The sequence below is a fragment of the Anser anser genome, assembly GCF_964211835.1.
Source record: "Anser anser genome assembly, chromosome: 1".
Lineage (NCBI taxonomy): Eukaryota > Metazoa > Chordata > Aves > Anseriformes > Anatidae > Anser > Anser anser.
The window spans coordinates 76,157,786-76,182,622 of record NC_139720.1 but is presented as its reverse complement, the minus strand read 5'-3'; the positions used below and the strand labels follow the sequence as shown (position 1 = coordinate 76,182,622).

At 41.2% G+C, this 24,837-nt stretch overlaps 2 protein-coding genes across 4 annotated transcripts in view; one reads left to right on the top strand and one right to left on the bottom strand.

Annotated features, from left to right (window-relative positions):
• INTS13 (integrator complex subunit 13) overlaps positions 1 to 10,592 on the bottom strand; it is a 30,879-nt gene extending 20,287 nt beyond the window's left edge. Inside the window, exons 1-4 of one of the 3 annotated variants that reach the window (XM_083839168.1) lie at positions 10,344 to 10,420; positions 7,034 to 7,092; positions 2,046 to 2,277; positions 566 to 640 (exon numbers count right to left, since the gene is read on the bottom strand). In XM_083839168.1, coding sequence (XP_083695294.1) covers positions 566 to 640; positions 2,046 to 2,270 — 300 coding nt within the window. In that variant the 5' untranslated portion in view covers positions 2,271 to 2,277; positions 7,034 to 7,092; positions 10,344 to 10,420. Of the gene's footprint in view, positions 1 to 565; positions 641 to 2,045; positions 2,278 to 7,033; positions 7,093 to 10,343 lie in introns of all 3 variants that reach the window. The other 2 variants (XM_083839170.1, XM_083839169.1) reach the window with 2 other exon arrangements.
• Positions 10,593 to 10,619: 27 nt separating this feature from the next.
• On the top strand, positions 10,620 to 24,452 carry FGFR1OP2 (FGFR1 oncogene partner 2). Its single transcript, XM_083839757.1, has 6 exons — positions 10,620 to 11,074; positions 14,073 to 14,209; positions 15,324 to 15,441; positions 16,491 to 16,633; positions 20,152 to 20,265; positions 21,887 to 24,452. The coding sequence occupies exons 1-6, from the start codon at positions 11,071 to 11,073 to the stop codon at positions 22,022 to 22,024; spliced, it is 654 nt and encodes a 217-aa protein (XP_083695883.1). The 5' UTR covers positions 10,620 to 11,070; the 3' UTR covers positions 22,025 to 24,452.
• Positions 24,453 to 24,837: the final 385 nt, after the last annotated feature.

The following is a 24,837-nucleotide window of genomic DNA, read 5'->3' as shown; positions in this document are numbered from 1 at the left end:
CCAACCATTGAGAATAAAAGATTACTATAGAAAAATACCTGGCTATAATTGCAAATTATATCCCACACCTGAAAATTTGCATGTTATCAATTGCCTTCTGTTTCTATTTTCTGAAAACCTGGAAATTTGATTCCTCCCCTAATTGAGTTTTTCAGAAAATGAGTCCAATATGAAACAAAATGAAAGCAAATAGAATACAAACACTGTTTACACTTTTCTTCTTTAAAAAAGTTTATTTGCCTAGCTTGCCAAGCTTAAAAAAAGGGTAAAATTCAAAAGGTATCACTAGTTTACAGAAGAAATGCACATACGGCTTATTTCTTTATAACACTTATTTTAATATAATTTGATCCTGAAAGCTACTTTTTTTAAACTGATGTAAAGTTGCCTATTGAACTGCCAACCCCAGTCTACTTCTTAAAATTCTATTATGTAATCATTTCAGATCAGATACACTGACACTTTAATTCATTAAAATTACTTAATATTGAATATAGTAAGATGTTGCTATTTATTCTGCAATTAAACTAGACTTTCTGAACAAAAGAACAGCTACAAAGCATACTTCTTGCAAGTTCTGATCTTCTTGGGTCCAAGAATTCAAGACATGAGCCCCAGAATCACTCACAATGAAATTCACCTAAAAGGATTTAAAAAGTGCATGTAAGGTAACAGCCAATCACAACCATGGATTACGGCTACTTCCCCAGATCCTAGCTAACATGAACTACACCTCCCTCTTCACATTAATTAACCGATACCCTGGAAATGTGTGCAATTGAAAGCCAAGCTAAAAATAAGACATACACAAAAAGCATTCACTGCTGCCATATTCATTTACTCTTTAAGCAACATTATGCTTAACAACTTCTGACTCTAAATATTTGTTTTTAAGCCATCAAATCAATCTCATCAGCAAGTTAGTATTTCAAGATGTTATGAAGTCTTAACAATCAGGTCATATTTTCAGTAGAAGAACATCCACAAAGCAAAGTAAGTTCTAATACCATGGTAGAGTAAATTGTTCTCCAAACACCGTCACAGCTGACAGGGGTAAACATCTATCAAGTTTTACAAAACATCAGACAGGAAACCATGTTCTAAAGTCGACAAAATCAGTCAAGGGGAGGAACACCTTTCATCTCAATTTCAACTCCTCAGACTGCACAGGCTACAGTTCAGCCAAGTGATTAAAATCAATTAAACGCACACTTGGCATAATCCCATCGCAGGACTTGACTGTAGTTTAAGTTAAATGTCTGTTGCCTGAGAACTGTCCGCAACCCCTCAGGGCAGAGCCACTGACACACACCAAACCACGGAGCTATCAGTGGTATTTCTTAGTGCTGTCTGGGCCTGTGTCCCTTGCTTTGACACAGACAGTGTTCCATTATCATTACTTCACAGCAGCATCAGTCACAAATTTAGCTGTTTTTCTTAAAAACAGCATCCAGTCTAAGGATACAATGGTTTGCACAACAGTTTACTCAACACAAAGATCTACTGACTTCAGGAACCAGGGGTTAGTTACCTCGGTTTATGATACAATGTTACAGAACCACCAGAGATTGATGCTTCTGAAGAAGAGATGCATACCAGGAAGCTCTCTCACTTTTTCAAGCTAGCAGTTTGAGAGATATCCTACCCCTTCTACTGGCCAGCATTCCTTTGAAGTTAGTACTGAAAACTTTAAGAAGTGCTACCAAGTACGTTTACAGCCAGGGTGTGATATGCAGCAAGACATCACTCAAGCTTTTGTAAGTTTACAGATCACAAGAACACAATAAATCTGCATTACCTTAACGCACCTCTCCTCATGTTTTGCAGAGAACATTAAGACAATCAAGGTCCCCAAAATAAACATGTAATGGGACTCAAATCAATTTTAAAAGCTATAAGCTCTATTAACAACACAAAGATATTTTATACAACAAATTATATTTAAACTTCTAGCAACAGCTAATGGTATCAGAAGGCTTCATCAAAATGGGAAAACACTCCTTAAACAATGAAGTATCAAATGCTGTATTTCTGCAAAGACTTACCAGCTTTTTGAAGGGAAAAATATCATACATTATTCTACAGTACTCCATGGATGATTCCACTGAACAGGTCCATAGTGATTTTGATATGGGTGCTAGAGGTATAATTCCTTGGGTCCGATTCTTTACTAACATATCAAATTCAACATGCTGTCTACAGGATTCTGCCATATATGGGCAGTGATCCACAACAAAAACAGTTTTATGAGACTCAGAGAAGATTTTCATTTTCTTCCTAAAGCAAACAGATATTACAATTAGAAAAAAATGTACAGGACAAAAAAAATCACAAGATTACTGTACAGTTTATATAGCTTACATAGAAGCATCTTTCTACAACACTCAGTTTTAAAGAGGTTACCCCTCAAAGTATTTAGATCATACATTGTATACATTGGCTACTCTAACACTATTTGTTGAGCTTTAAAAGTTGCTATGAAAATGCCTATTTTAAGGCTCTATTTACATGGAGACAAAAGTCTCCCCTTCGGTCTTATTAGTCCATATACTTGGTAGACTAGTTTTCTAACTGTAAGAAACTATTTTTTTCCCTCAGGAGGAAAAAAAATAGGGTACATGAATGTGTATAGCTGAGGAGGCAATAATAATAATACACTGTATTACCCTCCTCCCTTCTCTAATTAAAAGAAACATTTAAGCAACATGTAGACGTACAGACCTTGTTACTTAAAGTTTTCTTGCTAGAAGAAACAACAGGAACAAAATCATTTATGACTAGGCTACTGTACTGGGTCTGGCTGGGATGGAGTTAACTTTCCCTGCAGCAGCCCATACAGTGCTGTGCCCTGCACGTGTAGCTAGAACAGCACTGGTATCACACCAGCGCTGTGTCTGCTGCTGAACAGCGCCAGCACAGCATCAGGACTCCCTCTAACAACCCCAGAGCCAGCAGGCTGGGGGTGGGCAAAAAGTGAGGAAGCAACATCACCAGGGCAGCTGACCTAAACCAACCAAAGGGATATTCCATACCGTGTAGTGTCACACTCAGCAATAAAAGATGGGGAAGGGGAAAGGGGGGGGGGGGGGGGGGGATGCTCTCCTTATGAAAACATCTGTCCTCCCAGACAACTGCTATGCCTCTGAGGCCCTGCTGCCTGGGATGTGGCTGAACATTGCTTGTTGATGGTAAGTAGAGAGTAATTGCTTTTCTCTCTCTTTATGCTTCCATGATGCCTTTGCTTGTTTTTTCCCCCCTTCCTTTTCCCTTTAATTAAATCATACTTATCATAACCTATGAGGTTATTTTTCTTTTCTTTCCAGCATACTTTCTTCTCTGCTTCTTCTACAGAAGGTGAGTGAGGGTGTTAGTGTTGGGGAGAATCGAATGGATGTTTTACTAATGTCTCTTAGGTGATGGGACATACAGTATAATTAAGCATTGCCAAATGTACTTACATTATCAATTAATCTATGTACACTGGAAACTTAGGGAGTACACTGAACATTTAAAGGAATCGTTGAAGGGGAACCCTGGGAGGGAACAGGTACAACCTGACCTTGGATAAGGGCCTGGAAATGCTGAAATGAGTTGAAGCAGAACCAAGGAGCGGAGGGAGCATGTGTCGAGTGAGAAAGGTGAAAAGTTTAGCGGAGAGGAAGACTCCTTACTTCATCTGGACGACCACCTGGACGACCACCAGAGTGCGCCACGCATGTGCAAAGGGGAGGGGAGCTAATTAGAATGGAATGCGAGGCTGATGTTGCAACCTGTAATGAATATGTATGCCTTACGTAATGTTGGATGTATAAATAATGGCTGGGAAGTAACGGGACTTGAAGCCAGATTTGGGCACCTGCCCCGGCTTCCAGCACTGAATAAAGCACCTTCATATAATCACTTGGTGGTTATGTGGTTGCTACGCTAACATTTTGGCGACCCAGATGGGACGGCGTGGGCACTGCTGAGGCGGATCGTGTCTTGGTTTCGCTCCAGCCGGCACTGAGGGATTCTCAGGGAGCAGTCGACCACGACCAACCTCCGCTGCTCACGACGTACCACTGGAGCGGTAAGCAAAGGTGCTTTCAACTTTGGGTATTCGGTACCAATTTGGTTGGGAAAGCCTGCCGGTCAGACACGGCGAAAGCCACGCTCGGTTGGGCAGGGAGCTCCCGGGGTAAGCCTAGGCATCGTCCGTTAGACAGAGCGAAAGCTCTGCAGGTTCGGCATTGGTGGTTTGGTATTGGTAATTGTATTGGTTTGTGCTGAAGGGTCAGCACCTGGTATTATTGGTATGTAGTAAGCACGCTGCTGCTCCGGCAGCTTTTGGGAAAGCGTGCTGCTGCTCCGGCAGCTTCTGGGAAGGCACGCTGCTGCTCCGGCAGCTTCTGGGAAGGCACGCTGCTGCTCCGGCAGCTTCTGGGAGAGCGTGCTGCTGCTCCGGCAGCCTTTGGGAGAGCGTGCTGCTGCTCCGGCAGCCTTTGGGAGAGTGTGCTGCTGCTCCGGCAGCCTTTGGGAGAGTGTGCTGCTGCTCCGGCAGCTTTTGGGTTTGTATCATAAGCTCAAAATGAAAAAGATCAAAGGAATTCTGGGAAAAGATGTACCTATCCCGCGGACATCCCCGCTGGGGTGTTTGCTAGCACACTGGAAAGAGGGAGGTTTTGGTCAAGAAATGCGGAAAGGAAAGCTGATTGATTATTGTAATATTTGGTGGCCACAGTATAAACTAGAGGACCAAGAAACTTGGCCTGAGAATGGAACATTGCAATATAATACAATTTTACAATTGATGCTATTTTGCAAGCGGGAAGGAAAATATGATGAACTGCCGTATGTGGAATTATTCTTTTATTTGCGCCGAAAGCCTGAATGGCAGCATGCTTGTGGAATAATGGTGCTTGAAGTTTCAACTGAGGAACGTTGTTGTGCATGTACTAAGGAGGGACGCTGTATACAGCATCAGGCAATAGAGAATAATAAGTATTATGGGGAAATGAATAATGGAAATATTGATTTGGAAGTTGCGCCGTCGGCTCCGCCGGAAGAGCCAGGACAGGGAGGGAAAAGAGAAAAGGAAGATAGCAGTAGTGATGGAGAATCCCCGACTTTAGCCTCCCCTGTGTCACATAGGACCCGGCAACAGCGAAGGGCAGGAGAAACTATAAATGAACAGGGAGGGAAAATAATCGCTCCCCTCAGGCAAGGAGTGGGGACAGAAGGACCGGTATATGTTAAGGTGCCTTTTTCAGCTGGGGATTTAATGATATGGAAACAAGCAGCCGGCACCTACAGGGAAAACCCAGATAAAGTAGCTAGGGTAATGAAAATGATAATTAAAACCCAAAATCCCGATCGGGATGATCTCCAGGTGATCCTGGATACTTTGATGGACTCGACAGAAAAAGACATGGTATTGCGGGCAGCCAGAGAGAGAGCCCGAGAAGATATACGAAATGGATTAGTGCTTGGAAATCTAGATCAAAACTTCCCCACCGAGGATCCCCAATGGGATTATAACACAGGGGATGGAATAAGGAGGCTGAAGAGATATCAAGATTGGGTACAAGTCGGGGTACAGAATGCCATGCCCCGGACCATAAATTGGTCAAAATTGTATAATGTCAGGCAAGAAAAAGCGGAATCACCTTCCGCCTTTTTAGAGAGATTGAAAGAAACTGCTAAGAAATATACAGATTTAGACGTAGAGACTGAGCAAGCTAAAGCTCAATTAGCACTCATTTTCCTGGGACAAGCCCAAGAGGATATTAGGAAGAAATTGCAAAAGTTGGAAGGTGCAGATTTGAGAAATTTTGGATAGGCTGTTGGAAATAGCCTGGAAAGTGTATAATAACAGAGAACAGGAAACGACAAAAAGGCAACAACAGAATTTATTAGCAGTAATTCAAGGGAGAGAACATGCAGGATTAAGGGGCAGGGGAAGAGGAAATATTAACGGTTGAGGTAGAGGAACAGGGAGAGGCTACCCGAGCTCAGGGGGAAACCGGCTGGGTCTTAACCAATGTGCCCATTGTAAGGAGGAGGGTCATTGGAAAAACGAGTGCCCTCTCCGTGGACAGCTGATCGTTGGTGGGGGAAATTCGTTCCGAAACCAAGAAGCAGCTAGGGCGATGGTTCTGGGGGAGTACAGTAGCTGACTAGGAGATCCGGTAGCAGAAACTAAAGAGCCCTTGGTAAAAATTCAAATAGGAAATAAGGAAGTAAAATTTTTAATTGATACAGGGGCCACATATTCAGTGCTCAATAGATTAAGTGGTAAGATAGGGGAAAGGAAAACTACTATTGTAGGTGCCACCGGGAAGGAGGAAATACAGCCGTTCTTACAACCCCTTGATTTACGGTTTGGAGGCAAAGAAATTACGCATGAATTTTTATACGTACCAGAATGCCCTATTCCGCTTTTGGGACAGGATTTGCTAACTAAACTAAACGCTACCATAATGTTTGAAGATGGAGAATTGATTATGAGAATCCCGGAATCAAAAGTGGGACAAATATTAATGATTAAAGAGAAGGCTGTTCCTCATATCCCAAAAGAGGTAGAAAATGCAGTAATGCCTGCAGTTTGGGAAACGGATGTGCCTGGAAAATCAAAAGTAGCCCAGCCAGTAAAAATTGAACTTAAGGAAGGGGCACGACCGGTACGGATTAAACAGTACCCATTGAAGCCAGAAGCTAGGCTAGGAATAGTAAAGATTATAGACAAATTTCTTAGCTACCACATTCTGGAGGAATGCAAATCTGAATATAATACCCCAATTTTCCCAGTAAAGAAACCTAATGGGGAATACAGGCTAGTGCAGGACCTTAGGGCAATAAACGAAATAACAAAAGATATTCACCCAGTGGTGGCTAATCCTTATACATTGTTAACATCTGTAAAAGAGAAATATAAGTGGTTTACGGTAATTGATTTAAAAGATGCCTTCTTCTGCATACCCATTGACAAGGATAGTAGAAAACTTTTTGCTTTTGAATGGGAAAATCCACGGAACGGACGAAAGATGCAACTAACCTGGACAAGGTTGCCTCAAGGATTCAAGAATAGCCCGACCCTCTTCGGCAGTCAACTAGCTAAAGAAATAGAAGATTGGATTAACCAAGGACAGATTCAGGTACCAAAGGATCGATACCTGCTGTTACAATATGTGGACGATATATTAATAGCTACCGAAGGGGAGTCAGAATGTATTCAGGTAACTATTGATATTTTGAATCAATTGGGACTAAATGGGTACAAGGTTTCTAAACAAAAGGCACAAATCGCGTGCACAACAGTAATTTATTTGGGATGTGAAATTTCTCAAGGACAAAGAAAATTGGGAGTTAACTGAATACAAGCTATTTGTGAAATCCCCGAGCCGCGAAATTTGCACGAACTACGGGCTTTCCTAGGTATGGCCGGGTGGTGTAGACTGTGGGTAATGGACTATGGACTCATAGCAAAGCCCCTCTATGAAACCCAAAAGGCCTGTACATTTACCTGGGGAAAGCCACAACAAGAGGCCTTTAAGAAATTAAAAGAAGCCCTGATAAAGGCGCCTGCCTTGGGCTTGCCGGACTTATCAAAGGATTTCCAGCTGTTTGTGCATGAGAGACAACGATTGGCATTAGGAGTACTGACCCAGCGACTTGGGAGCTGGAAAAGACCTGTGGGGTATTTTTCTAAACAATTGGATGCGGTAAGCGCTGGATGGCCCTCGTGTTTAAGGGCCGTGGCAGCCACAGTCCTTTTAATACAGGAAGCCAGGAAGCTCACATTAGGGAAACGAATTGAGGTGTTCGTGCCACATATGGTGACTACGGTATTGGAGCAAAAGGGGGGCCATTGGCTATCGCCCAGCCGAATGATGAAATATCAAGCTATACTAACTGAGCAAGATGATGTAATCTTAAGAACTACTAACTTATTGAACCCAGCAGTGTTTCTAGGAACAACTACGGAGGAAGGAGACCTCAGTCATGATTGCGTGGAGATCATCGAACATACCTATGCCAGCAGAACAGACTTAAAGGATCAGCCTCTGGGGAGACCGGATTGGGAACTTTTCACGGATGGAAGCAGCTTTGTGGAAAATGGGACTCGTTATGCAGGATACGCGGTAACTACATCAAAGGTAGTGATTGAGGCAAATTCCCTACCTCCGGGGACTTCAGCCCAACGAGCAGAAATAGTCGCCCTGACACGAGCCCTGGAACTAAGCGAGGGTAAGAACGTGAATATTTGGACAGATTCAAAATATGCATTCGGGGTAGTTCATGTACATGGGGCATTATGGAAAGAAAGGGGAATGCTATCCTCACAAGGGACTAATATAAAATACCAGGAAGAAATATTGAAATTAATAACAGCTGTACAGAAACCCCAACAGGTGGCCATAATGCATTGTAAAGCCCATCAAGGAGGGGCATCAGAGATTGCAGAAGGTAACAGACTGGCAGATTTGACAGCCCGAAAGGTTGCGCGTGAAGTATGGAAAGTAATAGCTCTAATTCCATCAAAGGTAGGCCTCTCTTGTTTTAAATTACCTAAAGACCCAAAGTATTCAGCAGAAGATGAGAGACTTGCAAATTTGATGAAGGCCCAGAAGAATCCTGACGGCTGGTATGTGACTGCGACAGGACAACTTATAGTGCCTCCTATAGTAATGTGAGAAATCTTACAAATAAAACATAATGAATGTCACTGGGGTGCAGGAGCAATGGTGACCTATTTGAAACGAGGTGTCATCTCGGTACACATGTTAACAATGGCAAAGTCAGTAATGTCAAAATGTGAGCTTTGCTTAAAGAATAATCCGGTAGCAAGGAAACATGCTGAGATGGGAAGAACTAGAGCTGGGATAGAGCCTGGAGATTACTGGCAAATAGACTTCGTAGAACTGCCTAAAGCAAGAGGTTATAAATACCTATTGGTAGGGGTTGATACTTTTTCAGGATGGCCGGAGGCCCTTCCCTGTCGCACCAACCAAGCAAAGGAAACGGTAAAATGGTTACTACAGGAAATAATCCCTAGATTTGGTGTACCATTGGGTATTTCTTCAGACAGGGGACCACATTTCATTGCCAATGTGGTTAAGGAGGTTAGTAGGTTACTGGGAATCACCCAGAACACCCTATCCCACTTACTCCACCCCCATCCTATAGTACTAGCGTTAACAAGCAGGCATAGAGGAATCAATAAGATAGTAGACTAACGAAGATGCGTTAAGATTATACTTACTAATCTCTATATCAAGTTATACTCACTAACCTCTACTAACCTGATTCAACCTAATAGTAATGAAAATACTTGCTCTTGGTATGAGTGAAGTATTTTCAAAGGGGGGAAATGTTAGTGTCGGGGAGAATCGAATGGATGTTTTACTAATGTCTCTTAGGTGATGGGACATACAGTATAATTAAGCATTGCCAAATGTACTTACATTATCAATTAATCTATGTACACTGGAAACTTAGGGAGTACACTGAACATTTAAAGGAATCGTTGAAGGGGAACCCTGGGAGGGAACAGGTACAACCTGACCTTGGATAAGGGCCTGGAAATGCTGAAATGAGTTGAAGCAGAACCAAGGAGCGGAGGGAGCATGTGTCGAGTGATAAAGGTGAAAAGTTTAGCGGAGAGGAAGACTCCTTACTTCATCTGGACGACCACCTGGACGACCACCAGAGTGCGCCACGCATGTGCAAAGGGGAGGGGAGCTAATTAGAATGGAATGCGAGGCTGATGTTGCAACCTGTAATGAATATGTATGCCTTACGTAATGTTGGATGTATAAATAATGGCTGGGAAGTAACGGGACTTGAAGCCAGATTTGGGCACCTGCCCCGGCTTCCAGCGCTGAATAAAGCACCTTCATATAATCACTTGGTGGTTATGTGGTTGCTACGCTAACAAGGGAATGGTTATGGCTGAGTTCAGCTGCCCAGCAGGGTAAAATCCCCACAGGCCTCAAAGCAGCATAAGCGTCAAGACTTTGAGTTAATCTTCACCCTTCACTTTTCTAGATCCATCCTGCCATTTTTAAACGGACACCCATACTTCGATCTCTCACTGACAGAACTGTACCAGAAGCGCTTCTCATCTCGCAGGAGAACCCCCCGTATCCTTCCCACCTAGGAAGCCTGACACCTCCCCAAGGCTGCCCTTTTCACACCCACACACCGGGCTTCCCTACCCCCTGCCACCACTGGGGGAACCCCTGGGAAGGCCTCAGCGCAGCCTCCCGGGGAAGACTCCCGGGTGCTCCGTGCCTGCCCAGCGCCCGGGAGCCCCCCCTCGGACCACCCCGCCGTGCTTCGAGCGCCTCCGTGACCCGCCTTACTTGGGCCGGCTCCTCCTCTGCTGCGCGGGTCCCGGGCCGCCTCTTCCTCCTCCTCCTCCTCTTCCTCCTCGCCGCGCCCGGGCCCTACCGCGGGCCCGCTCCGGGGAGGCGGGATGGGCCCCGCGGGGCGCCCTACCGGGGGCCGGGCGCCTCCGGCCAGGCGGCCTCCATGCCCCGGCTCCGCTCGCTTCCTCCGCCGCCGGCTCGGCGGGAAGCTCGGGGCCCGGCTCCGGCCTCCGCGCCCGGCGCCCGCGGGGGTGGGAGAAGCGGCCGCAGCCCCCCCCGCTCCGCCCACCCCTGAGGACGCGGGACCCCCGCGCGGCCACTTACGCCGCTGGCGCAGCGGCTCCCCCAGCGCTGGCAGGGGGAGCGCCTCTCCCCTCCCTCCCCCTAGCCTCCTCCCGCCCCGCGGACCCCGGCACCCCGCCGGGGTCACGCTGCCCCCATGGCCCGGCCGGCGGCCGCTTCCCGCGCCGCCTCGCAACTGCCCGCCGCGCGGGGGGCCGGGAGGGGGCACGGGAAAGGGGTCGGGCTCCCGCCCCGCAGCCAGTAGAGAGCCGAGGAGAGGAGACGGCAGGCGGAGTTCTCGCGAGAGGTGGGGGGCGAGGCCCCGTCCGCGTCCCCGTCACGGCGCGGCGCCGCCCCGCAGCCGCCCGCCGCCATTTGAGAGCGGGACGGGCAGCGGGGACTTGCCACCTGCCCCCGGGCGCTGCTGGAGCCGCTGGCCATGAGTGAGCGGGGCGGGGTGGGGCGGGAGGCAGCGTGCAGGGTGCCGGGGGAGGCAGGCAGATGGGGAGGGGTTCGTGGGGGTAGGGGGGGAACTTCTGTCAGCATTCGTGTGCCTGTCGTGTCGTGACAGGCGGCTGACGTCGCGATAGTCCCGACTGCTGTAAACCCATCGGGGCGGGGAGGCCGTCCTGAGGTGGGTTTGGACGCAAAGCCAAGGGGAGGCTGGGCTGGGCAGGAGTCTTTGTTTTAGGTTCGTTAGCGCGCTGCCCAATTAGGTAAGGAAAGCAATTAGCGAAGGGCAGGAAGTGACGGGGAGTGGGCCCGTCGTGGCGGCTGGGCCGTGCTTCTCGCTGCCTGCTGGCTGGGCCGGGCCATATCGGTCACCTGCAGACCTGTCTGCAGCCCCACAGCCCTGCCGGGGGCAGCCCAGGGGGCACCGAGTGTCACCACCACAGGCAGCCTGCCGGCGAGCAGAGGGATGCACGGGAACTGCCCTGCGTCAAATGTCTTTGATTCATTGGTATTTAATTTCTAAACGTTCAGGTTAACTCATGTATCGAGATATCTTTTAGGACAAGGCAACTTTTCTGCCTGGTAATAAGCAGCCAGTGAGTAAGAGGAGAGAATTTTAAATGCCACGGGTCAGGGCCGGTTTCTCACCTAGAGGAACCCTAGCCAACGTTTGGGGCTGTGATTACAATGATGCAAATAATGAGCCTCCTTCCTGAGGCATGCATCCTGCACGAAAACAGGATGTAGCTTGAGGCCCGCTGCAGTGTCAGCGCTGTGAGGGCAGGTAGTTGCTGCCCAATTTGTGCGGCCCCGTTCCACACGCATGTGCCCCGACTCATCTGCTGAGAGAAGGAACGGCAGTGGCTTTGCAAGAAGGGAGTTTCTTTTTGTCTCATGACAAAGTGCAAAGAAGGATGAACACATACTGTGTTTAAAAAATGGTAGCGATGCAAATTATCGGAGGTGTCAACTGCATTGTAGTCTGAATGCAAAATGTGTTCCCAGCTCACGGAGAGGCCTGAGAGGCTTTATTTGTGATGGCTGGAGAATTTGTGGCCTGTGAATAGTGTTAAAGACTGCCCTTCAAATTCTCTTGTAATATGGATCTGATTAAATCAATGTCTGTAACAGTTTAGTCAGCTATCATGGAAGGTCATGTTTTGTGTGTAGGACTTTGTAGACCAGCAAGAACATGAGACCAAAATTGAAGGAGAAATGAGGCGCAAGCAAAGCAGATCCTTAAAAACAATGCAATATTATTCTTTTCTACATGATATGAAAAAGAGCTCCAACTGCCAAACCCCAGTGAATAAATTAACTACCTGTGATAACATACTAGTCTACTGAAGGACTTGATACCTCAAATACATAAATATGGAAGTTAAAATGAAAACGAGAGTTGATAAATAGGAAGGAATTCACATTATGAATGTTTATAGGAAATCTGTATGTGCCAAATGCTGATGCTTTTGATAACACACAATTCGCAGAAAAAAGTTTAAAATGGTTGTGCACCATGCATACATGAAGCTTGCTTACTCAAGCTTCTCTGTCAGGAAGCAAGATTCAACCTTTCTGTGATGGGAGGGTCCTGAAAAGAACCTTCTGCACAGCAAAAGTAAACAAAATGCTTTTCTGCTACATATGCTCCTCAGAGCAGAGGGAACAATTAACGAAATTACCAAATTAAAATATTTGGGGAGGTTAGGCCTTGAAGAAAGGTCAGGGGTGCACACAGGCTCTTCAGAGAGGACATTGGTTTCCCCCCACATCTCAATGCGTGCAGATGGGATGTTCTTGATGTGCTTGTAAATCTTTGAGGGTAATGGTGAAATTTCCTGTGTTTGAAATATCCTTTTTTCTGCTACTTACCTGGACAGTGGGAAAAGGTCATTTGGGGAAAACGAGAAGATTTCTTTCAATTTGGCTAAAGATCCTAGGCTATGATTTGTGAAGGTGCCTAAGAAAGTCAGAAAATCAATCTGAAGCGAGTTTTTTTTTTTCCTGTATCTCAGTGGTTCACTGACATTTTATGCTTGCAAAAATCTCTCCTTCAGCAAATGTCCCAGCTAAGAAATAGATTCTCACAGAAAATTTCCTGAAACAAATATCAAGCCTTACATTAATAAGGCATGTGTCTTAATAAGTCTCTATCATTGGTGTCTTATTGCTGAAGAACGGTTCAAGGAGTTGAAATAGATTTTGTTTTCAGTAGAAAACACACAAGATTTATTAAAACAAAAACTTGAAGAATGAAGCGTCCCAGTCTTGACACTTAATCTATCAAGAATAAGTCCAAGAAAATGAGTGTAAAGGCCAGTTCTTTGAAAATGCTAGCATGTGTAAGCATTTTGCAAGTTTAGGTAGTTTCTGCTAACAGTTACTGCAGTTAGAAGGCTGGTATTTTAACTATGCCGTCGGTTCATTCTCTTGGCCAAGTTGCTCTCTTGCTCTATCCTGTTGAAAACAACATATTTTACAATTTCATTCCATGCAATGATGCTTGTGTTCATTTTTATACATGAAGAAAACACAAGCCTTTGGGTGTTGGAATTTTCCCAAAGTAATTTTCTCTACTCTGTCAGTTTTAGCTCTTCCCTTTCTCTGCTGACTTAATTCATCAAAGTATTCAAGCCTACTGTAGTCCTTTGGCATTCTCTTTTGTGTTGGATCTATGCTTCTCAAATATCAAATACTTCGAGAATATCAAGTACTCCCCTCATGACACACAATTTACTTTCATTTCCTAGCTGTAATCCATGGTCTGAACAGCAATTAAAAAGCAGGAAAAGCAGACAGTATTTTTAAGGTATATGAATTTTTCCTAGTCCTTGAAGACAACATAGGTCTAAAATGTCAGTTGTGGCTGTTTGAGGAAGAGGGGAAGGTTGTATTCAGCTGCTTCAAACTTAGAAAAAAAAAAATCTCACACAGCAGTTCTCTCTAAAACAGGCAATAGTGTGAAAATAATCCATTTCTAACCTTTAGAAATGAGTTGCACAATTGAGAAAGCCTTAGCAGATGCGAAAGCACTGGTAGAACGGCTAAGGGAACATGACAACGCCGCAGAAGCTCTTATCGAACAGACTACAGCTCTTAACAAGAGGGTTGAAGCAATGAAACAGGTTTGTTTTTCACCTTTGTTTACTCCATTAAAAAACAACTCGGAAACACATCACTTAAGACATTTTTGTGTGCTACTGTGCAATACAGAATCAGTATTGTAATTTGTTATTCCTTTAATACCATACTAAGTATTCCCGTTGTGGGTGTGACTGTGATCGAAAAATAGATTGTTTATAAATTTAGTTTGATCCTGCAAAGAAGTTTTGCCTGCTACTCTAGCTTAAATATTGAAAACTAGTGTTTATGTGAAGAGCACTGGTAGCAATGGAGTTAGTATCCTACAAACCATTGTGTGGTGCCTCGTGTTGTGCTCTTCTGTGAAATACTGCTGTTTTTATTGATTCAAACATGTAGATTTAATCATACAGAGGCCTGTCATAGGTCCTTCTGTTCAGAATGCTTTATCTTTGCACTGCCTCCTTTTCTTTTAAGTCAGCCTTTTGGGCTTATTTGTTATTATTTCTATTCTGATGTTAAGCCGTCCAAGGTATCATTAGGTTGAGTGTGACTTTCACTAGAGAGCTTTGCGAAAAACATAAAGGTGTCTGCTGTCTTTCCACTTGGAAGTTCAGCCTGTCATTTCAATTTCAATCCATGTTAATAAGCCTGTAAAATAATAAAGTAAGGTCCCTTCTGTCCAAAATCATTGCAAGAATCTGATTCTATATGCTTTATCCATGTAAAACTAGTCATGCAGAGGCTTCGTAACTTAGGAGTGAGTATTAAATCTACCCACTTGCTGAGAGTCAGGATTCGTTCATTTAGGTCCATGTGACTTGTACTCATACACATGCTTTAGGGAATTGGGAAGCTGCAGAGGTCAGGACCTCATGGTTTTTCTTTACCACCTGTGTATCAGTTCTAATGACCTGATGGTGAACTTGACCTGCACTAACTGAAGTTTAAATCATGCCCATTACACAGCTCCGAGGTATCTAATTTGTTTTAACGCACGTGTTTCTAAAGGGCAGTAAGTACATTGGCAGTACTGCCAGATGTGGTTTTGTCTGTTTTATATAATTAATTAAAAACAAGCATTTATTTTGTTGGTTACAGACTTTGACATTTTAGAACTGGTTCTTGGTGACTTGCTGACTTTTTTTTAATAACTAGTACCAAGAGGAAATTCAGGAGCTCAATGAAGTAGCAAGACATCGTCCTCGGTCTACATTAGTGATGGGCATCCAACAAGAAAACAGACAGATTAGGGAATTGCAACAGGAGAATAAAGGTAAGACTAATATGCTATCCTATTCAAGTTTGAGCCTGCACCTGTCTAATCAGTGAGACTTTCATCATTGATCAAGTCCCCAAAATTTTTTTTAATAGAAGAAATATTTTAAGTTCAACTTGTCAGTTTAACTGATCATAATATAATCAAATATGGAGTCCAGATGCCCCACCACTGGGACCAGGATTAAAAAAAACAATTGTGGAAAGCAATCGTTTCAGTCCTTATCTAATGTTCAGTATAAGTAAGGAGATATAAATACAGTTTCTACAATGTTAGTATCTATATGGAAACGTGTTCCCATTGCTTAAAAAAAATAAAAAAAAAAATAGGAGCTGTCAGGAAAACTTAAGGTATAAGTACAGTAGTATAATTCCTTCTGGAATTCCATACACTAGGAACATACCATTCTTCCTGGAATTCCATGGGCACTCTAAAATATTGTGCAATGATCTCAAGTCAATGATCTCAATTTGTATGAACCTTGTCTTATCTCAGGAATTATTTGTCCTTTTGTGAAGCACAAAAAAAAAAAAAAATTGGCCTCAAAGCACTTTTTTCTGTTTTTCTTGTTGTCTTTGAGTTTGCTTCATGGGAAGTTCTGCTTTGGAAAATTTTAACTGAGGTAGCCCTGAACTGTTTAGTACTTTTAATCTAAGCCAGACTTAGTATATTTTGAACATGGGCATTTTTTAAACTTGTATTTTATCAAGCTGCAGATTAAAACAGATCTGTAAACTTCTTTCCAACTAATGTACAGTGCTGATTCTAGCCTCTATGGTAAAACTCCTCAGCTACCCTCAGGATGGTTTATGTCAGCTAAAGGGACTGAAGTCAAATCAACCAATGAGACTCTGTTTCTGCCTGAACAAGAATTTTCCTGGGCAGTCACCACTGAAGAAGTTTGCAGAGACTATGGAGGTTTTATGGTGGAAGGAGAGGTGATGGGACAGGACAGGACAGTCAGTTTGTTTTCTCAGGCTGAAGTACTTTCGCATTTTGTTTCACTCCTCTGTTAAACTAATTGAATTTTAAAATTCCATTGGTAGAACTACGCACGTCTCTTGAAGAACATCAGTCTGCTTTGGAACTCATAATGAGCAAATACAGAGAACAGATGTTTAGGTTGCTTATGGCAAGCAAAAAGGATGATCCAAGTATAATAATGAAGTTAAAAGAGCAACATTCCAAGGTAATAACTTTACTGGGCTTTTTTTTTTTTTTTTGTAATGGATCAATTCAAAGGTTATGTTGCCTCAGTTTTTATATCATTGTACTAACACGTTCTAACTTTTACAGGCCAGGCCAGGAAATACAAAAAGGAAACTTGATCAGTCTAGTAGGTCAGCCTTACCAGCTGCTGATTTATTTAAGCTTTTATCAGGTAGCACTTCATTAGTGTATCTACTTAACGTACTTATGTTTTGCTTAGGTCTTTAAGTCAACCGCTCTGTTACAGTTCCAGATACCCATAGATCTCAGTAATATTGAGATTTTTAGACTGTATTTAACTTAGGCTTGTGACTCCAACAAATAATTAGTAAACCTATGCTTACTGGAGAGAATGGGGGTGGGTATGTTTTTAAAACTCAATTTTCACATTTTTTCCTGCTAAATATCTAACAAATTAAAACTCCAAGACTCAAAAGAGCTTTTATTAATTTTTTACTTATTAATTACATTATTTTTAAATTAATATATAGTTTAGGCTTTCTATATATTTTGTCAGGAAAATTTGTGATTCTAGATCACTAATAGATCTAAACTGAAGCTTTTTAGCAAAGGTTTACATTTTAAATATAATCATCAGCACTATACCTGCATAGACAAATGGTAGTTCTAAATGTTTGATTATCTTTAACCTCAACAAACTAAGTCTGAAAGGCTGTGAGAACAGTTTAGGATTTTGATCTTTTCCTCATCTGTTTATAGAAGCATATCCATGTAGTTAGCTCCACCGAAATCAATAGGACTACTTAAATTATTGTGAAAGAATTTACCGGATGAGAACTGTATCTTTAACATAAGCCCCTAAAAAAAAAAAGTAGGTATCCTTTTCAGAAGAAGTTACCTTGGTATATACAGAGAGATATAATTTATAGCATCAGGAGCGACTTCGGTACTTAGACAAGAAGGTAAAATATCAGTCCTGAAATGGACTTAGAAATTCATTTAGAAACATTTTTTTATGGATTATAAGCTTGGGAGTAAAAAACACATGTGTATATGTGTGTATATATAAATAAATATATATACATTTAAGTAGGAGATTTATGCTTCAACATTTTGGTTAAATCTGACCCCACAACAATGCCTGATACAGAGGATTTATTACTCTTTCCTGACACTTGGGATTTCTGGAATTTCATTACTTATGCTTCTAATCAGTCTTCTCATTCAGTAAGATTGAACAATCTCGAAGCAGTCTTTAAATGCTGCTTCTCCTGTTAACTAAAATATCCATAATACCTAAGGAATGAATTTCAGTGTTACCAGTAAACACTATTCTCTCAAGTGGCAACTATTAACTTCAGTACCTACTTGCAAAATATTATTTAACTCACTAATTTCTGCAGATCAACAAGCACCTCCTTTAAACAGAAAAATAATTTTTAGCAGTCTTATGTGCATGAGAAGTTTGTGTCACTAGTAAAGACCCTGCACTAACTGTGCTGTTTGAATTTGCTCAACTGAAATGAGGACTGGAATTGTGTGTGTGTTTTCTCTGAAGAGAAAGACTAACGTATGCCAAATAAAAAAGGAGATAAAAATGTTCATAGATGTTTGAAGCTATGTTCATAAAGAAACTCCTTCATTGCATTGTTTGCTCTACAGCATCTAACTTGTACACATTTGGCTTCCAGAGGAGAGCTTTACAGTTTTGTGTTAGCATTTGGTCTCCCGTTAGTGACCTTGAAACAGGCTCTAGCTCATACTGATTGAGAGGCCACATCAGCTAGCCAAAGGGGAAGCAGGGAGGACAGCAGCGTATGTAAAAGCCACTAACTCCTTCCTAATCCTTCTCCAGGATGTGTCCTTGCCAGCTCATTCTTTTACTACTGACTGCAGCTTCCTTTCAACCCAAACTTATTCTTAAAAAAAATATATTGAAAAGCAACTTTTGTTGAAAAAATGTTCTATACATTCACCCTCACTGGAAATTGAGAAGAAAATAAAGATCTACAGCAAGTTCCTTCACTTCTCCTCACACCCGTGCTGCAAGTGAACACTGAATAAACAGCTAAACCACAGCTTTGGCAGCTGGAACAGCAGAGAAGGATGGAAGGGGCTGATGTTCATTTTTAATGAAGTATGCTTGCTTTGGTCAGACAGTTTAAGATTCCAATAAAGGTTTTTTGTTTTTTTTTTTTTATAGTTTAGTTGTTTCTGATAGTTCTAGGGCAAGCTGATCATCTGCTTGCTGTATGGACCGCCAGTCAAATTTATAATTTAAAGGTGGGATTTAACTTTTTAATCCATCCTGTTTTTAAGTATACACAGCAGTTTCAGTCCTACTTTCCTGATACTAGTTAGTAACTGTTGTGAATTTTGTCCAAAGGTCAGACCAGACATGAAAAGGCTAGTCTGTTAGTAGATTTAGAATAAGAAACAAGAAGAGGAAAGGAATGAAAATCAGGTTTCTGGAAACAGCATTACAATATTTAGCTTAACTGAACAGCAGTGAATGGCATAGGCTCTTTATCTAGATCCACAGGAGAAATAAGTAGGGACCCTTTAAGCATTTCCTGTTGGTATGTTGGCCAGTGAGAAAATAAAACATCACCCAAGTCAAAGTCAGTAGGTAAGATATCAATTATCTGCAAACAGGGAAGATTATCTAAAATTTAAGTTACTTGCAACGGCTGTTATGCCTGTGTTAATGGCTCCTATCATCATCAACATCCATCTGGAGTGGAACAAGATGAGCAAACAGAACTATTGTACTTTTTTCCTCTACTTCATGACTCCGAGTAAGATGCAGCATTTTTTTTTTTTTTTTTTTTTTTTTTTACAATGGGAAAGTGCCCTGCCAGTGTTAATTCACAGACACAAAGATGTCAGTCAGGATACAAGCCCATTTCTTACAGTTCAGCAAGGACATGGACCTCTGGAGTCCAGATCCCAGATCAGCTGAAATTGGATTTGAGCAGAAGTACCTTAGATAAGAGCTAAGGACAGATCTGAATTTCCTAATATACGATGTAGTAATAAGGATGACTACTTTGCCTGCTCTTTTTAAGAGAAAAATGCCTACCCACAGGCTGGTACTGGCTGAACCAGGCTTGGGATCGGCTTTCACATAGGGGGAAGGAATGTCACATATGCTGCTGTTGTTAGGTGAAGTTGGTCTTTCTGCATATCCACAATGATACATATCTCCTGCAACACCAGAGGTTCTTGCCAGAGCAAGCGCATGGCTAACTCGCAGCCATCTCAAAGGCATAGAAGCTGCCAAGGGCATAGTCATTTAAGCATATTTTCTTTTATAAAATTCTTCTTAAGAGGGAACTGGGTGTCAGACCAGATTTATTTAAATGAACAGGACAGCAGTGGCACTTCATGCTGCGGAGTTAGAACTTCTTTCACAAATCTAGGTCTGTGTTCACATTTTTATTACGTGTCAGAGCAGTTAAAAGCACATTTAATGCTTTGCTTATTTTTAATAATGCAGTAAATAGATTACTAAAACTGTCATTTTATATGGCTTAGGAACTACAAGTGCATGTGGACCAAATTACAGAAATGGCAGCAGTAATGAGAAAAGCCATTGATATTGATGAAAAGCATGGCTGTAAAGAGCAGGAACGTATCATTCAGCTTGAAGTAAGTATGAAATCAAAACAGCACTGGCACAATAATGATTTCTCCTTCCCCCCACCTCCCCCCCATATTAAATACTTAAGAGATGACTATCACACCTCAAAGAATTCAGGGTACAGCCCTCGATACGGGGAAACTGTTGCTTATTTTGAGAGTTGGGGGAGCAGGCTACTGCTACCTCATATGTTCACACAAGCTTTAATATGTATTCCAGATCTCTAAATCACACATTTCGTTCTGACCCTACAGTTCTATCTGTACACAGGTAGAACAGTTCTATCTGTACACAAGTCTTGGACAGTCTTTCAGTATTTTGGGGCTTGAGTATAGTCTCTCATATACTTGCTGCCACTATTAGAGGCCAGAAAAAAGACAGTTTTATGCAAATACTTGACTGATTCAGATAATTAGGTTAGGCATAAGAATTTGTTCAATACATGTATCAAAGCTTTGGGGGAGCCATACCTAACATTAGGCTAGCCTTCACTATGGTGCCATCTTTCCAAAACTTCTAAGCAAATAACTTTCTGTATTCTTCTGGTAGCTCCATTAGAATTATCTGCCTAAATCAGTAACTTCTGGGATTTGTTTCTCTTGCTCTGGTCATCGGATTAATACTCAGGAAGATTAGAAAATCGTATCATTTCTTCCTTGGCTTTTCTTGGCTGCTTTCTTATAAGACAATATAGAACCAAGTTACACATTATTAATAAGCAGGGAACTGGGTGCAGTATTTAATTATTTGCAGTGTTGCTACCAATTATAAAAATCACTTTTAAAGTCTAGATTGTTCAGTAAAGGGCTCCTTTCTTTTTGTAGCTCTATAGTAATCTTGCATGTGAAACAGATGTTGCTTTGTACGCTGAATTTTCAGTATAGTCTGTTTTTTGTAAAATATTTTTGGCCCTATTGTTCTGAGTATAACTGAAACTCATCCCTTAGAGCAAGGGAGTAAACATTATCACCATTATTTTGAGTTACTGTATCACTCAGTCACACTGCTATTTTGTTGCATTACCCTTCCTTGTTGGGTGCACTATGTACCATTCCATCACTGGAAAGAGTGATTTATATACTGACTTTTACATACCGACTTAATCTTTCTTTTTAAGACTGAGTGTAAATACAACTTCATCCTAATAAGAAACTAGGCTGCAAGTAGATATGCACACACCCATGATTTTTAAGATCTTATTTTTAATTTGTCTTACATAATATATAAAACCTCATGCTAAAATCTCATGCTTTTGAAAGAGTTCAGGGTTTCTTATCATTGCAGGGTCAGTGCTATTGCATTTTGACTAATTGCTAATAAGAGTTTATTATGGAACAGTTCATGGAAAGTAGGCTTTTTTTGGAAATGCAACATTTGCATTTGATTACCCTTTTCTTACATTGTGTGGTTTGAGCTTTAATTTGACGTTTAATGCCTGTTCAAGAGAGCATACATAAGAGTCAGAGACCTACTGTTCTTAGTTTTAGAAGGTAACATGACACTACCTACAAGTTGATGTTTTAATCCTTATACACATTTGGACCAGAGGGAAAGGGAGATTATTAATGTAGCTATCCTGACTTCCTTCTTTTTGGAGTTCTAAAATGTCTTTTTTTCCTCTGGTTATAGCAAGAAAACAAAGGCTTGAGAGAAATTCTTCAGATAACTAGAGAATCATTCCTGAACCTCAAGAAAGAAGATGCGTCAGAGAGTACATCTCTTTCAGGATTAGTAACAAGCAGTGATTTGAGCCTGAGGAAAAGCTAAAGACTATGGAAGTCAAGCTTTAATTGCACACTTTACAAATGGAATATCAGGGGTCACTTGTCAAGCACTTGTTACTGAATAGGGCACCAGCAAGCTAATGCATCTTGAACTTCAGTTTAGTGGCTTTTTTACCATGTGAAATACATTCAAATGGGTATTCTATAAAAACCTTAATGACAGATTAATTGCCATAGATCTAACTTCAGTAGGAAATGGATTAATGCACTTACCAAATTAGGAATTATTTTTATATGAAGTTATTTTGCAAATAAAAGACATGATTTCACATAATTTATATAAATTACTGCTCATACAAAACTTCAATGCACCTACTATACAATAAAGACAAAATTTAAAGTCTCATCACAGCATAACTGAGTATGCTTTGTGCACAAACCATATCACATTTTTCCTTTTAAATTTTCTGAAATTTGGAATTTTGCAACAAGCCTATTAAATGGAAAGGGTGAATAGGCATCATAAAACTTAAACATTTCTGTTATTTAGCCACAGGGTATCCCATTCAAGTATAAGGCCAGTTGTTTAAACATAAGCAATGCTTTTGCCTTTGTTCAGTATTTTTTTCTTAAATTAAAAAAAAGATTTTTTAAGATATGTATACTTAATTCTATTTTCAAAATATGAAAAGAACTGTTCTTACTTTTTTGCTTTCTGGAACACAAGCAGTATAATTCTGGCTTAACTATTTACTTTATGAGAGAGAAAACCAAGCTCAGTTCTCTATATGTAGAGAGAGAAGTCCCATCTACTAGACAAGTCCCACAGTAGTCCCATTTACTTCTTGGATTGCCTGTCCAAACTGGGAAATGGCAATCTGAAAGCACCCAAACCATAGCCAAACAAAGATAGTTGGGGAAGAAGGAAGGAGCTCTATGGCAGACTTGGCAGTCTGCAATCAATAATTACTGTTCCCACCCCTCTTTTTTTCGTAAGGACTAAATATTCAAGATCTGTTTTCACTAGGAACTTTCAATATATTACACATTGACAAATAAACTTCTCACTTTTAATCCTAAAATATCGTTAGAAGTAAAAATGAACTGGCACTTCTAGGTCAAGGCACAGCTTATGTTGGATTCTTGTTTGAAGCACCAAGAACACTTCTAATATTGATGTGTATCATGATTTTTTGTCCAACATGCTAATGTATTCTTTACTTGGAACACAGACTCGAAGCATAGTGAAAGCTTTCAACCACAGAAATTGAAGAGCTACAAACAGCAACCACAGTTGAGTATTTTGTCTGTTTAATAACTCACCTAGCAAAACGAGTTGAACTCTTTATTTAATCAAATTCCATTTTTAGTTGCAACAATGCAGAAGAAATTAAGCACTTTCAAATGTGTCAGTTTTAAATACAACTTGTCTCAAGATAAATGCACCGAAAGGTCTAAGACTGAACTTTCAGTTCCCAGTGAAGTAATTTATAGGGAGCCTAATATTTTTCTTCTGGTATTGTCAAATACCTTCCCATAGTGCTTAAGAGAAACAAGTGGAGTGGTGGGAAAAAGCATCAAGCAGAGAATAAATGCCAGTTTTCAATTAGCTAATACATATGCCAGGAAGTGCAGTTATAAGGAGAGCTCAGAACGGACAAATAAATCAAGCTCTCTAACATTGTACAGCATTTCTTGTAACTGGAGAAACGCCTTCTCCTTCCTGAGCATCTTAGCTTGTTTCTAAGTTTAAGAATATATGGGGGACATTCATGTGCATGAAGAAAAGTTTTAGCTCTTTCCAAACTTGCTAAACATCCTGGGGGAGGTGGGGGTTTTTCAGAACATTTTATCTCAAGCTCAAAATACATTTGTCAGCTGTTATCTATAAAATTTTGCCAATGTTTATATGATTTAGATTTTGCATTTCTGCTGTAGCTTGCAAGCTGGTGACTTAGTAGAAGCAACGTGTTTCAATGGAGTGTGTTTTGTTGTTGCAAACGTGGAAGAAGGTTTGGTTTCAGTTATTTTTTTCTATACATGTCTTTTCAGCCATTGACTTGTATCAAGGGCACTTACATCCATTTTACACTGAATGCAGTTTCATGGCTGACATTCTGGCTTGTCTTTCAAATACAATCTCCAGAGCATATAGCAGAAAAGGGTTGTTATTCTGTGGCAGTTCTTTAAGGTTGCTCTATTATGAAATAATGCTTGATTAGTGTTTATTTTTGTAATTTAAGAAATATGACTTAATTTATCTACTCCTAGTTTTCACGTTTGATACGTCTCCTCTTCCATTCCCCTGACCTGATCACTTTAGGATTTTAAAGAGCCTTCACATGGTGTGGAGTGACTATTTTTCATTGCAAACCTGTTATTTTTGTAATGCTGATAGCTTGAAAAGACTTCATGGCTAGAATTGTGTACTGTACAGTAAACTTATTTTATCAATAAATACAATAAATATGGATGTTTTCATGATTATTTTCACAATTACAGCAAGATACTGGATCCAAAATGAGCCCTGTTAGTAACATCTAAGAAAAAGACACCATTTTGCTTTTCTCTTATCTATTTATGCTTTAAGGCAGGTAAGCCCCTTTCTAGTACTTTTATTCATGTTCCCAAATAGCAGGAAAAAAAAGAGTTCCATTTTCCAAGAGAAGATAGAGGGTTAACAATCAATCACTTCCATGCAGATAGTTACTCATTTTTTAAGTGAACTACTGGAACTGTTTACTAATACAGAGAAGCAGTACAAATAAACAAAAAGCAGTCCACAGGGTTTTGATTTTTGTATCGAAACATTTTGGGACAGGTGGAATGGGGCAGTTTTTTTTTCCTTCAAGATTG

Bases quoted from the DNA above. Each gene is read 5' to 3' on its own strand.
- FGFR1OP2 (XM_083839757.1), top strand. The intron at 14,210-15,323 runs GTTTGTTTTTCA...TTTAATAACTAG, and splicing joins GGGTTGAAGCAATGAAACAG to TACCAAGAGGAAATTCAGGA. The intron at 16,634-20,151 runs GTAATAACTTTA...TATATGGCTTAG, and splicing joins TAAAAGAGCAACATTCCAAG to GAACTACAAGTGCATGTGGA.